At 39.2% G+C, this 16,032-nt stretch overlaps 2 protein-coding genes across 3 annotated transcripts; one reads left to right on the forward strand and one right to left on the reverse strand.

The window, feature by feature from the left end:
* The first annotated feature begins 1,329 nt into the window (after window positions 1-1,329).
* selenol (selenoprotein L) lies at window positions 1,330-8,264 on the forward strand. The gene is made up of 9 exons (XM_013264981.3): window positions 1,330-1,526; window positions 2,232-2,310; window positions 2,396-2,449; window positions 3,713-3,758; window positions 3,948-4,075; window positions 4,269-4,383; window positions 5,106-5,228; window positions 5,720-5,857; window positions 7,245-8,264. The coding sequence occupies exons 1-9, from the start codon at window positions 1,421-1,423 to the stop codon at window positions 7,395-7,397; spliced, it is 942 nt and encodes a 313-aa protein (XP_013120435.1). The 5' UTR covers window positions 1,330-1,420; the 3' UTR covers window positions 7,398-8,264.
* Window positions 8,265-8,871: 607 nt separating this feature from the next.
* clec11a (C-type lectin domain containing 11A) lies at window positions 8,872-12,934 on the reverse strand. Of its 2 annotated transcripts, none has more exons than XM_013264982.3 (5): window positions 12,489-12,934; window positions 11,542-11,656; window positions 11,003-11,110; window positions 10,758-10,841; window positions 8,872-9,321 (listed from the first exon to the last, which is right to left on the reverse strand). In XM_013264982.3, the coding sequence occupies exons 1-5, from the start codon at window positions 12,609-12,611 to the stop codon at window positions 8,909-8,911; spliced, it is 843 nt and encodes a 280-aa protein (XP_013120436.1). In that variant the 5' UTR covers window positions 12,612-12,934; the 3' UTR covers window positions 8,872-8,908. The 2 variants fall into 2 exon arrangements, with proteins under 2 accessions (XP_013120436.1, XP_003456676.1); XM_003456628.5 differs by having other exon boundaries at window positions 12,507-12,689.
* Between the last annotated feature and the right edge of the window lie 3,098 nt (window positions 12,935-16,032).

Below are 16,032 nucleotides of genomic sequence, written 5' to 3' on the forward strand. Positions count from 1 at the left end.
CTGCATCTCGGCCTGCCCGGCTCCACTTTGTGACTTTTTGTCAGCATCACTCTCTCTCGAATACATCATACCTACCGTCATTGTTTTAATTCTTGGTGCTGTCCATCTGTCACAAATCAGCTCTGAATTCCACCCACTCCACCTTGAAAACACTCTTCTTCACCTTCCCTTATGTTCGCGTGCTCGTTTCCTACATTTATCAGCTCTTCAGAGGACTCTTCCACCTTCTCAGCACACTCTGACTTGTTAGCACATTTCTGTCGCTCTCTTTGGTCACCCTAACCTTCCGTTCTTTCTCTCGCTGATTTTGAATTATGACTGTAAAATATCTGATCTGCTAGGTTTAAGTTTACTATTATTACAATTATTTAAACAAATACAGTTAAAATGCAGAAATCACTCCACTTTCCCTTGAGAAAATCTTGTCATTCTTGTATTATCTGGACTAACAAGTGTTTTCTTTACTGCAGTTCAATTTCATTCACTTAAATTTGTTTTTGGTAGCACATGTGGGCTTCCATATAGGGTGGACCGGTCATGCTTTATAGGCTCAGTTTCCGAGACACGGATTAAGCCTAGACCCAGGATAAAAGAAACAGTCAGGGAAGCTCTCCAATGGAAAAAAGGCTAAATCCATGTCTGGGAAACCAAGCCTGAGAGATTTGCATTCAGATTTAATGAATGCAAAACTCTGTTTTTGCACTGAGGCTCCTGCAGTGTTGTGCATTAACAGTCATTTCACACCCTCATCAGTGTCAAAATCTCTGATCGCGTCCACAATCCTGGTCGACAAGCCAAGCCTATCGAGCATGTTAGGTCAGTCATGTTTGTTTACCTTCAGTCACATTTGAACCATCTAAAATAGTAAGATTACTGTTTACACTTTGCCGTATTGCCCCCTAAAAAGCTGCTTATTAACTAAGCCAGTGTCATCGAAGGATTTCATCACTATCACCAACTGTCAGCTGCAAATATCAGAACTTCAAAGGTGTGACAGTAAACACTCTTTACTGTATCCCCAGCACAGACAGCATTCATAATTGATGCTGAAAGTGCCCAACTGAATACACCTCCACTGACTGTTGGAGCTTAATATGGCTGGTTGACTGGCTGATAAGAAGGAAGATGTTTGTAAGAACAACAAATGAGCCAGTGATTAAGTATGTTTGTGTATAGAACTGAAGAGCAGATCAAATTCATCTGCAGTTAATGTTTAGTTTTGTTGCACAGCTGAGTAGAAAAAGCTTCTTTCAGAAATTACTTTCTCTTGCAATTCTCCCTGCTCACCACTAGGTGCTGCATAAAGTCAGACCCACGTGATTTTGTCACATGGAAGATGTAGTTTGCATAGCATCGCTGCACTATAGTGCAGGTGACTACAGATTAGTTGTCAGAGTGGCTGTGAGCTGATGTGGTGATCATGGCTGAGGATGTGGCCGTGTCAGAGGAGACCTTAACAGATGGTCTCACTCTGCTGGTGAACATGGGCAAAGTTCTCCTACAGAACGCCAAGGAGGAGGCAGCAGGTAGGGCTGATCCTAGTCGCAAACCCTGTTGAAAACTTTTCACACTTTAATGTGTGTTGCTTACAGAATATCTAAAAACTTCCAAGAAATGTAATTTTTATGCTTTGTTAAAATTTTGTTCTGCCTCTTTGGTAATTCGGCATAGAAAATATGCAAATTATATAACTTTTTTTAAATGTAAACTTTATTACTGGATAATAACCCTGTGTGTTTTATGGCTGTTTTACAGGTTAGTTAAAAAAAACACAGTTGGGACAATAATTATGTCTATGTTTGTCTGCCGAGTTGAAGAACAGATTGTTTTATGATAAGCTGATGCTTTATCTTCCTTGACTAACTGCTTTTTAACAGTCCCTAATCTTAAGAGTATAAAAATGCAAGAAATTTGAATGAATTCTGGGGTGGCTGTTTTTTTGTGTAAAACAATGCAATCCGGTTTTATCAAATTTAACCTCCTAATTCATCATTTTATCTAAGCTGAGTGTTAGAGTGTTTGTTACTGCGATCTTGTAAATAGTTCACAGGTCTCCTATTGAATATTTTATAACTTGGCTTCTGGAGCATTGTTAAAGCCTTGTTACTGGATTAAAAGGGCCCTGCTGGCATGAAGGTGGTGTAATGTAATCCCTGTCATGCCTATTGCCAACACAATGACATTGCACAATCAGCTTGACCCTGTAACTGTGGCCCTTTGTTCTCATGCAGACTCCTTGGAGAACTTTGTCCCACATAAAATCACCACTTTATTCGGCCTGATCACAGCTGGAGCTAAATTCTACAGCAGGTAGGATTTGGCCGTTGACGCTTTAAGAAGCACATTTCTCTGTAACTTTATGAGAAAAATAATAACCGTTCAATCTGTTGAGCAGCATTGAAGTTAAAAAGAAATGTGAAGCGGAGGCTGTTTGGCAGAAGTCTTATCAGTAAGTATGTTTAAATAGCAAGCTGAAATAAAATGCCATTTATATTTTGTGTGAGTGATGTTAGATTTTCCTATCCTTATTCCGTCTAGCATTTGAATTCAATGACACCATTATGCCATATTAAATAAATTTAATGAAATTATGTTTATTGAGGCAGACAGTGATAATCCCAATACGATGTAGAACAACTGAGAGAAAACACAGATGATGAAACTCTTCTTCTGTCCCACTTGTAACTGAAAACTTTACCAAAAACATCCTCAAATTTTTAAGACTTCCCTTTTTTATTATTAAGTAAGCTACTACCACAAATGACGTTGCCAAATAAATCTTTAACAGCATTTAGCTACATACCAAGCTGAAGTTATTGCTTTACTAGTTTACAACTTTTACATCATGTAAGATAAATCACCTACAAGCGATCTCGAAATAAAAAAAGCTGGAGAAAAGAATAGCTCTTATTTACTCTAAGATATATACATCTGCAGACCTAAGACGTGTCAGTAAGTGTGTGTTGCTTCATTGTTATTAATGCTGAAAAGTCTGGCCCTTTGGGAAACTACTGTATTCTGCAACCTACAGTCTTGAGCAACCCCTCATCTTTATATTCTGCTTTAGAGCAGCCAGACTCTCCTGTAATGTTTTTTCTTTAGACATGTTCTTCTTAATTTTTAATCCAGTTCTTGCACCTGACCAGTTTCAGAAGTATGTTTAAGCCATTTAACTCTGATCTATGAATCATTCAATCATAAAAAGGTACATAACTCAACAGATGAACTGCTGTTGTGTAAACACACAGTAGAGAACTTGGTAAAATAAATAAATAAAAAGTATCTTTAGGCATTTTGTTACCATCTTCACTGGAATCTGAAAAATGCCCAAAATAACACAGTTTGACAGCTTAAAGAAATTCCAAGGACGCTGCCTCAGAGAATTCAGGCTGTGTGATGAAAAAAGGTGATCATTTCAGAGATCGACTTTCAAGCTAATTAAAATTGTAAAAACTCTGTTTTTGCTCATACATTTGCTTATATTTCAATAGACTGATGCACCCGTTTGACATTTTCCCAGCAAAATATGAAAAAATTAGGAGCGATTTAAGACTTTTGCACTGAATTGTAACTCCTTAAAGTATCACGTATAAAAAACGCAGTATTAGCTCAGCTGCACTCAGTGCTGTTATGATGCTGACTGATAGATGTTGGATGGCAGACAGTGTGGTGCTGACTGAAGCTCTATCACCAAACTTGTGTGTTTTTCCAGCAATGCAGTGGTGAGAGAGCAGGTGCAGGAGCTTCAGCAGCTGGAGGTCTGTACAAGTGCAACTGTTATTTCTTGTTATTATTGTTATATTATCTTTATTTTATTTTATTTTTTTTGAGCTACACAAACTTAAAATTAAGCTTATCTGGTTGAAATGAGTTTAAACTAAACCCATGACCAGTTCCTTTTGAACACTTTAAACTGTCTATGTCTTTGTGTGTGTTTGTGCTTGCAGAAAGAGTGGGACTCTTTCCTGGAGAGTGTGGACAAAGATCTGCAGACCACAGATGTGCAGCTGTCTGGAGGAAAGATGGCTGACAGTCTGAGCCCAGAAACTCTGTTCACCGATGGAAGAAGTGGGAAGTAAGTTTGCAAACCAGAACTGAATGTGGTGCACCAGGAAAAACCAGTTCAGAGCATCAGCTGGTTTGAGGGGATGTGTGTTGTTTCCTAACTGACCAACCTGGGAAGACCATGTAGGTTTTTTTGTTCCATGAAAACCAGAGATTGGTTTCATTAAGATGTGTTGGTTCATTGTCTTGTGTTGTATTTAAAGGAGCGTGACTCTCAGTCAGTACCTGGGTCAGGGTCAGAACCTGCTGCTGGTTCTCCTCAGACATTTTGGATGACTGCCATGACGAGACCATGTGACTGAGCTGAAGGCCAATCAGGTCAGCGTACCTTTATTCCTATTCCACTAGAAGAAAAAAAACACAGGCACACAAAAAACAAAAACACATTGTTACTTTTTTATAAAGACAGAATTGGAAATTGAATTACTAATTTATTAATTTAGTAATCCACAAATGAATTGTTAGGATCAGAACAGAGAAAGCCAAGATTAAGGTTTAAATTCATGAAGGACAGTTTGTGATGTTAATAGTGGTTTTAAGGTATATCGGGGGTTTAAAAAAAACACAGAAAAACAACAGTCAGCTCAAGGTGCTTTTTATTGTAAGGTAGAGACCCTAAAATAATAATACAGAGAAAACCCCAGTAATCAGAGGATTACTCTGATTACCCCCACCCTGTGAGCAAGCACATGGAAAAACACCCACAAACCAAGTTCGCTCATAATATTTTACGTCTTTTTATTACTGCATCTTTTTTATAAGCACTTAGTTTACAAGGAAGAAATCTTTGCTGTAAGCACTGAGATCCCAATGAAGCCACAAACTTCTAGCTTTTCTTAGCAAGACAGCTCATAACATTGTGCTTAGCAAGATGCTGAAATACCCCTTTTACCTCTTTCAGGCTTCATTCTGTCTACAAAAGATTTTAAGATGTTTTTCCATAGTGACTGTCTTCACTTAATCTTGCAGCCAAAACTGGTTTAAAACTGTTTAAATGTGTAAACAGTGTTTATCAGTAATTAACACTGTGCCATCCGCAGGCTCTGCTGGAGGCTCGGTCAGTGCGGGTCTTGGTAGTGTCTTTTGGCAGCGTCGAGGGCGCTCAGCTGTGGTTGGAGCAGACTGGATGTACCTTTGACATTCTGCTGGATCCACAGAGAAAGGTTAAGATTTTTTATACCCTGCTCTGATCATCCGACTCATAAACAGTAACTTTAATTATTTAACGATGGAATCTTCTGCTTTAAAACAAATTAAAATAAAAACAGTCAGTCCGTCTGCATATTTTATTACATTTTATATTTATATTCAGTGCTGGTCGGTAGGTAGGTGCATAAAATCTAAATAGGCCACTGTAATTTATAGAAAGTAGATGTGGCTGTGACTCAGTACAAACAAACCGAGGGACCCGGAGGATTTAGCAGCTGTTTGATGATGTGTCATAAAAGCCCAGCGACCTCAGCCTCCAAACCATTTATTCTGAAAAGTCAACCACCAGATGTTAGCTGGAGTCAAGTGGAAACAACCAAATATGAAAACAGAACATTTTCCACATGCCACACAAGCAATCCGCAGTCGCAACAAATGCAAAACTGATGCATGCTACTGACTGTATAAACCGCATGTGTTCTTAAATGTCTCTTTTCTGGCACAGGTGTACAGAAGTTTTGGCCTTGGCTCCTCCTACGCCAAGGTGATGAAGTTCGGCTGCCTGCTACAATACTCAGACTATGTAGTTGCAAACATAGACTTCCCAGATTTCCCCCATCGTCTGTTGGAAGACATCTACCAGGTAAGAATGCACAAGTCTGTGAAAACCTTTGACGAGGCTCTTGTGATGACACGTTGAAGAAATCCTAGAAATCTACCCAAGGATGGATTTACATGCATGAGTATCTCGCGTCCTTCTTCTATCCCTTGGATATTAGCAAAATGAAAATCCAAGTTGAATCCCTGAAGTCCTGTGAGATTAATATTTTTTATCTTGTATGCATAGGATTAATGTTGAACATTATAATTGTGCATAGAAATAAAATGAAAAAATGCTTCTGTAACATCCTCAGATGCACTCAGCCACCTTATGTGGAGACAGCTTATGATTAAACTGAACAAAAGCACTGTAGATGTCTCTTTGGTTGAAGTCTATCTAACCGTTTTGGTAGATAAACGTGCTCTTTCCAGCTTCTTCTATTCGAACCCAACCATGATGTAACTGAGGACACTTTACTTTAAAAGTCAAAATTAAAACAATGACAGAGGCGGGGAGAGTGTCAGTGTGTTAGCTGCTCCTTTTGTTGTAAGGAACTCAGTTTGTAGAAGTCAGCATATGGATCAGATTCTTTTCTAACAATAACTTTAGAGATAAACATCCAGTGCCATCATGAAGTCCTTCTCTGTTTCAGGTCATTTTCATGTTCTTGGTTATGTATGTGGCCCTAATTACAGGCTCGTGTCTATATCTGTCTGTGTAGCTGCATCAGCCTTTTAGAGAACACGAAACCTCCGTGATTAGGGTTGGGAAGGCAGCGAAAAGTCCTGTCTTGCAGAACACCAGAAGAATATTTTCTGTTTCTTAAAGCACTTTTCACAAACTATATAAGATCAACTACTGCTACTTAGTCATCGGTTATAACCAGAAGCACTTGGGAGGTCTTTTTGTCAGTTAAATGCATCAAATGCATCAGGCGAGACATGCAGACAGAATAAATGCAGGTCGTAATTTGCACAGAAAACAATCACATATTTATTGTGTTTTGTCCTTTGGAAGAAGAGGGCATGTTTGGTATAAACTATAATGTTCAAGCTGAAACAGTCGGGGTTCCTTTAAAGGAAAAAGTAATTTGGGGCTATTTATGGGACTCCACAGGGTTCAGTTTAAAACTGCAATACGTTTTTATACCACTTGGGGGCAGTGACACGTTCATATTGTCCTTTTAATGCAACTTTACTGATTAAACCGTTATTTATTTATATAGGCGGCATGTTATGGAGCAACATGTTCATTACTCTTTACATTATAGCTACTTTAAATCCCCGGGTGACTCTTTTGTTTTAGAAAATTAATTTTAAATACTCCATAACAGACAGGACTCACATCCACTGTAAAAAGTCATACTGACCTTCAAATTTTACAGATTTAAAATTGGTAATAATTGAATAATGTGTGTTTGTCTTTTCAGCTAGGAGGTGACTTTTTGCTGGACAGTGCAGGGAAGGTACTTCTCTCTCATCCATCTAAAAGCCCTCTGGACAGGCCGACCGTGGAAGACGTCTTGCAGACCGTGGACTCTGCAGGACAGTCCGCTAACTCTGCTTACAAGCAGAAGCTGTAAAATTCATTCAAACACAGCCTCAGGGGTACAAGTCGTTAAACGCATCGCTGACTCCTCACAGCAAGCGCAGCTCTTTGGCTCGCGTTCATGACGTCACACCTTACACTCATGGCATCATGAAAGGGTGCGGCTGATGTTCCAACGCGAGGCACAGACATCTGCTCTTGGTGGTGATGGCAGCATTTCAAATAAAGCACTGGATTTAATTAAAACAGAATTTGACAATATATTTGTATTATTTAAATTTAACAAAGACTTATGATTTGTTTCAGAAATTTTACCTTTTAAAGGTGCATTTAACAGGTTTGGATTTTAGTGACCCCAAGTGACAGTGAAAGGTAACACAGTTTGAATTACATCATTACCCACAAATCAGACAGTGATATGACACTACTGCAGAAACATTTTTATAACATATTATCTATGAGCCATGAGTAGTTTGATGATAAAATCACAACCCAGATAAGTCTGAGCATTAAAAATATGAAGAAAAAATATACTGACATATTAATTTATGGTCAAGTATGTACCCTTGCTTTATATAAAAAAAAATGTGACATTTATATACAAAGTTTCTACACATATGTGAGAATTTAGGCAAAATTTAGCAAGAACTATAACTTCTTTTGTAGCATAAACAAGGAATTTATCTCTATATTTCTGAACAGTTGTGATATTGCTAAGGTTTTGTCTTGGTATTAAAATTAAAACTCATTTTAGTCCACTGATTTAGTAGTACTATTTAAAAAAATGAAAAGTAACACGCCTTACGAGTGAAGCAAATCTCCTTTTTACCTGTTGAACATGTTTGATCAGGAAGTGATGCTGTACACTATAATAAACCTTCAGTAAAGATAAAAAAACAAACATCCAGGCTTTTATCTACACTAATTTTCTCTTTTCTCTTTATGCATGGACTCTTGTTCAGGATACATTTGCACACAGTGATGTGTCATTCTAATGAAGTAAAAGAGGGTTCAGGGTGGGACTGCAATAACAGGAGTCACACCCAACACTAGACTTTGTTAAAACATCTTCAGCATGAAACATAGAAATGCTGCTTAATTCCACTCTAGCCAGAGTACACACTGATTCATCCCTTCAAGTTCAGTATGTGCTGATCCTGAGAGAAAAAAATAACTCCAGCGTTCCGTTTTTCTCTTTTTTTGGAAACTTGACAAATATTTAGAATTCCATGAATGAAATCACAGCAGAGTCCAGACTGGCTTTAACTCATATTACTGCTGCTGCATGAATAATGTAATATTCATAAGTCTGATAAAGCCTTATTCAATCAGTACACATCTTGTATAGCAATAAAGGATTTCTGAGACATCGCTGTAAAACACTTTAAATACTATAAAGTATTTCCATTCAGCAAGAATCTACTTAAACAAAGCTACAAAGTTTTAAATGAAAATAAATTATTAGAAAATTGAAATGGACTTTGTTTTCTAATGAGCTGCTGGTGTTTAATGTCATAAAGAGAGGCTATTTGGAAAAGGTTCCTTTTAAAGAGCCACCCTGTCATCAAATTCGCACATATAGTTCATGGTTCGATCGCAGTAGTGGTCCCACCAGTCGCCATCATCTGACGACATCGCCACGCAGTTCTCTCGCCTCCCTCCATCTGGCTGGCTGGACAGGAAGTGCTTACGCCACTGGAAGTACGTGACCCGAGTTCCATCGTCAAAGAGGTACAAGCCCTCAGAGCGGAGGTCGTTGACTCCCAGCCAGACCGGCCAGTTTCCAGGATGGAAGAAGTTCTTTACGTAGTCAGCCAGGGCCTCTTGCTCCTTTCGATCACGGGGCATTGCCATGCGTCCTCCACGTTCTATGCACTTCCTGGATGCTCCTGCATAATCTTCCAGGCTGTTGTACACCAGGTAACACTTGTATCCAATCCGTTGTCCCTTCTCGCAACCTTTGAAGCAGAGAAAAAACAAGACTGGTGCGTTTTCAGACATTAAGCACAAGTTTCTGAATTGGCCACTTGAAGCGGACTCCAAAAGTAAGTCATTCCTCATAGAAATAAACATGTAACATGCATGGTTTTGGTCTCTATGGCTCATCTTCCCCTTCTTTGTAACTGCATGGAAGACTAAGTTTATTCATTTATTAATTTTTTTAAATTGGGGTATATCTTGAAGTTATGGACTATTAGGTGCATGGCTGCTTTGAGTGGTTGTGAGTAAATAAACTAAACCTCTTGGTTGTTTGTGGTACTTTTTAGAGCATTTTTAAAACCGCTATCAACAATCTAAAGATGCAGCTTGCTAACATTAGCTGCTAATGTAGCATGCTATCCTGTTGTTGAAATATGATCACTTCTGGTTGAGGAAACAAAACAGAAAAAAAAATACATACAAAAACCCTCAAATGGCACTGACAAAATACTGAACTCAACGCCATTGTCGTGTCCATCTTTTATATACAGTGTATTTCTTTAAACTGAAAATAATTGCTCCCGGGAGAAATTAGCATGGCTCTGTTATCTCCATTTTTAGCTGAATTTTGGTCTCTACCGTCTCTTAAGTGAATCTGTGTTTGCTGAATTTTTCAGCTTTATGCAAATGTTTTTGTCTGCTGGTTGGTCTGAACAGGTAGCATATGTGGGTTTATTTTCCAATGAAAATGGTTACCATGCAACAAGAAGAGTGAATCAAAATAGATTCATAGCCTGAATAAAAACATGCTAAAACAAGCCAAAGGAGTGCGGGAAATAGTGGTGACAGTTCTCTCTTTGAAACGCTGGTTTTGATTCCAGGCATGAGAACTGATTGATCTTCCTCTTTTTTTTTTTTAAGAGGATCAAGTCCCAAAACCAAACCAAACCAATGTCACGCATCTTGTTATTACAGCTACTTGGTTGATGCCTGAAGTGCTGAGCCATCAGCACGACTTTTAGTTTAAAGGCACCGGTGCACCTCACGCACCCTTTCATTTTGCTCAGAGAGTTGACAGAAATGCTGTAAAATTTCAACACGCCTTGTTGATTCAAACATAGGTTTATTTGCATATTACTGAACAGTTGATTTGTTAGTTCCTGCATGTTGCATCATGTGTCCAGGTTGCCATTCAACCTTCCCCTTTGTTTTTTTGCACATATCCACTGTCCTTCTCTGGCCTTCAGCTTCTATTACCCCTGTTAATTAGTATTTATCCTCCAATGAAATTTTTAGGTGTATTTTATATATGTTTCTCTCACTATTACTGATAGTTTAACGAATCATTTAACGCTACAAAACATAAAATAGAAATCTATATTTATACTATATTTAGTCTGCTATTTTAAAATGCCACGGTGCAGGATGGGATGCTTGAAGTAGATCTAAGGAGAAAAAAAAGACACACTTGTACCTTCGAGTCTTCCGATCTCCTTGCGGTTGTCCTTGCTGTGTTGATAGACCTCCCGGATGCTGTCCTCCAGCTCACCGACTTTAGCTGCCATTTGAGTGATGAGGAGCAAGAGAAAGAGGGGAACATAAAAGTAAGTACAGCGAAAGGCTTTGTTCCCATTAGATCCACATCGAAAATAAAAGCTCCCGTAGTACAGCATTAATACCCCTACTCTTCAGTTTCACCATCACCATCACCAGTCTTACCATCCATCCTGGAGAGACGATCCATCAACTGGCTGACTTTAACATCCAGAGTGTAGTGACCGACATTCAGCTTGTGGATGGCTAGGTCCATACTGGCCAGTCTGGATACTGTGGGCCAGAGTAGAGTGGAAGTGAGAGCACAGTATGATATTTTATTTTTTTAAGAAAGAGAACACACAAAGGAAGGCTACCGGCATACAGGTATGCGACTTTCCAAAATCTGGACACTTCTTACTCCAGAAACAAAACAGAAAAGCCCTCAATCAGCCTGTCAAGAATGTCCAATGATACGGCCACCGGTCTGTGGATGCACCCTACCAACCAGTGTTGGTAGTATAACTTATCTCTGTACTCTTTTTATTTTCCATTTTCTAATTGGGTTCCCCACCCACCCCTAGAGTTTCTTTTCTTTTTAGCTCTTTATTTGGTCTCTGTCAACTCTTGAGGCTTAAAGTTATCATGATGATGAGTGACATCATAGATTTCTGACTTGTATGACCAAAACCAACACAAATTTCGACATTTCTAAAATAACGTACAGACATAGTTGTATGAGTTCTCAAAGTCCGATACTGGGCTGGTTGGCTCTGCTTCAGGTTCCGGTAGAATATCAGGAACATCGCCTCTTGTCCTCTTCACCTCTGGTTCATACGCCTGGTGGAACACACACACACACACACACACACATAAAACTCCCAATCCATCACATGTAAGTGTGTTTAGTGTCTTGGCTTTAGTGGTTAAAGTAAAACCAAACCCAACTTCCTTTTCTTCCCAAAACAAACTTATTAGGGTTGTATCCAAATTCCAGATTAGACACATCTGGAGCTGTTTTACATTCATATTTTCCTTATAGCAGAAAGCAGAAGCATTCAATATCAAGTCAGGCCAAGAATTTTACTTCTATTACACTTATAGAACACAGAGGAGCTCAACCAAGTTTATCGCTTTATATTTAGATTTAATAGCTCAGTGGATAAAAATGTTACCATTTAAAAGTTGAATATCTTAGCTGGAAGGCACATGGTGCCTTTGATCGACAACAGCATTATATTTACAAGTATCAACACGTTCCCTCAGTGGCTTATGGCATGGTGGAAGGAGAGGGGTGCTTTATTTTGAAGTCAAACACACATACAGACAAGTCCAATGAAAGAAAAACCTGTCGGGTTGATCTGCTTCTCTGGGTGTGTCATCATCAGTTCTTCACATGTCCTTTCCATTACATCATAACTTACAGTAGATAAATCAACACAGATTACATCATGTTTTCCACTTTATTCTTACATAAAGATAAAGAAAGAAAACAACAAAATCTGCCTTAGTGTGTCTTAATTGCTTCATTCACTGAAACACTCACAGTCACTCATATATATTTACTACATATGAAAGGGGTCAGAGTCTCAACCTAACAAACAGGCATGGCAGATCACAGTTAGGAAAATGCACGACAGTGAGAGCAGCCTCTAATAGAAAGAGCACATACAGCATATGAAGTCCTGACCTGTGGTGGTGCAGCGCTGCCTGTCCCCATAGGAACACACACTCCCAGAGAACATAAACACAGCAGAGCGAGCGAGGTGGCAGCCGGTCCCATTTTCTGCTTCATAGTAACTCTGCTTTTCCTTCAGCAGCAAAAACTCCCTCTGTACCTCCTAGTCTCTCTGTGTCTCTCCTTCCACTGTCTGGGTTTCTCTCTCTCTCCTTCACTCCTCTTTCACTGAAAGAGCAGTAGGAAGGCAGTAGGAATCTCCCATTAGATGTGTGAATGGGAGCTGGTGTACAGCCCCCTTTAAAAAGGGGGGGGGATCACAGGTATCAAACAGGAAAGTCAAAATAAAGCCTGCCTGCTGCCCGCTCTTCTGTCCTCCTTCAGAACAAGAACTCCTTTCAAACAAAGGAAAGCTCTTTGTTTTTCCTACTACCTCCCATTTCCACTCTTTGTGTGCACACTGTGGATTTACAGGTCTCTGTCCGGTGGAAAACATGTACAGTATGTCTAAAACATTAACAGTTCACGAACCAAGAAAAACAGCTTTGTTACCAGCTTTGCATTAATGTATTTGAGGATTTACCAAGGCTTTTATAACATACTCAAAAATGGCTGTTTAGAAAACATCTAACAACAAATATATGGGATCATCCAAAGTTTATGATTGAATTAGGTTAAAATAAAAGCTTCATCCTTCCTGTGTTTTCTGTAACTGCGCCTTTCCGACTTTTCTTATTTCAGTTCTTGAAAATGTAAATAAAAACAGAATGCAATCATTTGAAAACCAAATTTTTAAATCTACAAACACAAATAACACATTTGTGAAATGAAAGTTAGGACAGGGATGAAAGAACCCTGGAAAACAAAACATCTGGTGGATTATCTCACATATAAAAAGAGAGATGGGAGTAGGGCAGAGACCGAAACTGAATGCTCATGATGTTCAGGCTCTCGTGCAAAGCTGCATTAAAAACAGAAATGATTCTGGACGGGAACATTTCTGAAAACCACTGTGAATGATAGTTGCTTCAGCCAAAATGTTCCTATGCACTGAACAATCCAAATTTGTCTTTGGACTAAAGATGAGGCACACAGTTTGAAATCGAGCATTTGTGATGTTGTCGGCGTGCTCATGGCACGGGAGATCTGCACGTCTGTGAAACTTCCATTAATGCAGAAAATGAAACATGCAGGTTTTCAAGCAACATATATTGTGATCGATAGCTTTCAGGAAAGATCATGACAAACTGTTATATCTGCTGTCCAAACTTGTCACTCACTGAAAGCATTTGGAGCATAAAGAAACAAAAATAGAGCCCAAAAACTGGTGAGTGACTGAAATTCCATATTAAGAAAATTGGAAGAAACTGGTTGCAGACTATACTAATAATTAAGCTACCAACTACCCAATTGCTGTATTTCCTTCCTTGAGATGCTCTGCTAGGACTTTACTACAGCCACCTTCAGCTGCTGCTCATTTGTGGGTCTTTCTGTATTTCACAACTGAACTGTGCTTTATGGGGTTGAGGTCGGATGGCTTGACTTGGTAATTGATGAATACCCCTTTTCTTTGACTTAAACTCTTGGGTTGCTTTTGCAAGATGCTTTTGGTCAGTTTTGCAGCATTTTCTGAATCAGAGCAGAGTATAGGCCCAAACGCTTATAGTCCCGGCTGCTTCTATCAGCGACTCTGTGATAGGCTGGCAACTTGCCCTGTGTGTACCCAAGCTTTTCCCATATGACAGCTGGGATAACTTCCAAGGCCCCCCCTGCAACCCTGAACTGGATGGATGGATGGATGGATGGATGGATGGACGGATGGATGGATGGACGGATGGATGGATGGATGGACGGACGGACAGATGGATGGATGGACGGACGGACGGACAGACAGACTTCTTAGAACAGTCACCTTATCAATAAACACTAGTGATCCGGTTCCACTGGCAGTCATGTTTGAACATGACATAACGCTGCCTCCACCATATTTGACTGATAATGCGGTATGCTTCAGATCCTGACCTGTTGCTTTTCTGTTATCATTCTGGTACAACTTTTTCTTCGTTTCATTGATCCAAAGACATTTTCCACACCTGTGCAGCCTCTGTTAGATGTTTTCTGACAAAGTTTAACCCGGCCTTCTTGTTCTTGAGTTTTATCAGCGGATTACATCTTGTTGTAAATTCTTTGTATTTTTATACCCGAAGGCATCCCTTGATTGTAGACTTTGACAGTAATATTCTGAGCTCATCCAAAAGTGTTCCTGACTTGGTTAGATAATGTGAAAAGAATTTCTTGACTAAGCAAAGAATTCTGTAATTGTCTTCTGTGGTCTTTCAGGCCTTTTGGTGTTGCTGAGCTGGCCACTGCATTCCTTCTTTGTAAGGACGTATCAGACTGTTGATTAGGCCACTCCTAAAGTTCCTGCTATGCCCTCATTGGGTTTATTTGGGTTTGTGAGCCTAATGATGGCCTCCTTCACTTACATCAACATCTCTTTGGACCTCAAATGCAGTGGTCCATTGGAAAGCCACCACATGCAAGATCAGCACTTGGAATAAACTACAGATCTTTTATCTCCTTAATTTTTTTAATTAAAAATAACAAGAGAACAGACATCAGCTCACAGTCGACTGCCAATTAATTTTGAGCGTCTGAAAATAGGGGACTATGCATAAAAATGGTTGCAATTATTAAACAGTTAATGGAAGCTTTTTACCAAACATCTTGAATTAAAGCTGAAAATCTTACATAACATCTTGAGTGCTTGATTTAAGACCTGTCTTCTTGATTTAGTGATATTATGGTATCACATTTAAAATTCTTATGGACTTGACTATTTTTAGTTAAGGGTTTTACAGTTTGCAAGTCATTTCAAAGTCATTCATGAGCACACTGTTCAAAAAGTCAGTTACCCACATACTATATATCATATCTACATACAAACAGCCCTTTTATGAATTTGGCTAAATGTTTATAATATAAAACTTGGACAGTTTTCTAGTATAATTAAATACATTGGTGGTAATAGAACTATAGTTTTGTGAATTTGTTTAGGAAATTGTGACATAATGACTAACCTGCCACTGAAGAGAAACCTTATGTAAGTGGCCGTGTGGGTGCATGTGTGTGTCCATGTGTGCTTGGGCCTGCAGCAGGAGGTATGCCAGTTAAAATGCCACAAGAATCCAGCAGAATTTCCAGGGAAGCGAATGAGGAAAGGCTCTGCGATGTGGAGACTGGGTGGAGCTCAGACGGGGACTGTGAGGGACAGTCGGGTCTGAGTCGGCAGGACAGCTGCACATGCACAGCTGTTTCAGTAAAACAACTGATTCCAGACATGTTTCCAGACCTCAGTTTGGAGTGGAGCAATGGTCTGGAAAAATAAATGTGAGCAAGAAAATCCTTGCTTTGACCTCATGGTTCCTTATCGCTGATTTATAGAAACAGTGAACAAAACACAACTGTATTCAAATACATCTTTAGAAAAATGTCTTCCTTTTGCCTCATGGAGGATTTTGAAGCAGACACTTGGGCT

The sequence above is a fragment of the Oreochromis niloticus genome, linkage group LG15 (genome assembly GCF_001858045.2).
Source record: "Oreochromis niloticus isolate F11D_XX linkage group LG15, O_niloticus_UMD_NMBU, whole genome shotgun sequence".
Taxonomy (NCBI): Eukaryota; Metazoa; Chordata; class Actinopteri; order Cichliformes; family Cichlidae; genus Oreochromis; species Oreochromis niloticus.

What these genes read in the sequence shown, in the direction of transcription:
- clec11a (XM_013264982.3), bottom strand. Translation starts at nt 12,611, where the DNA reads ATGAAGCAGAAAATGGGACCGGCTGCCACCTCGCTCGCTCTGCTGTGT. An exon ending in GAACTCATACAACTATGTCT is followed by an intron (nt 11,111 to 11,541) that starts GTACGTTATTTT and finishes TCTGGCCCACAG; the next exon opens with TATCCAGACTGGCCAGTATG. An exon ending in TCGTCTCTCCAGGATGGATG is followed by an intron (nt 10,842 to 11,002) that starts GTAAGACTGGTG and finishes CTCAAATGGCAG; the next exon opens with CTAAAGTCGGTGAGCTGGAG.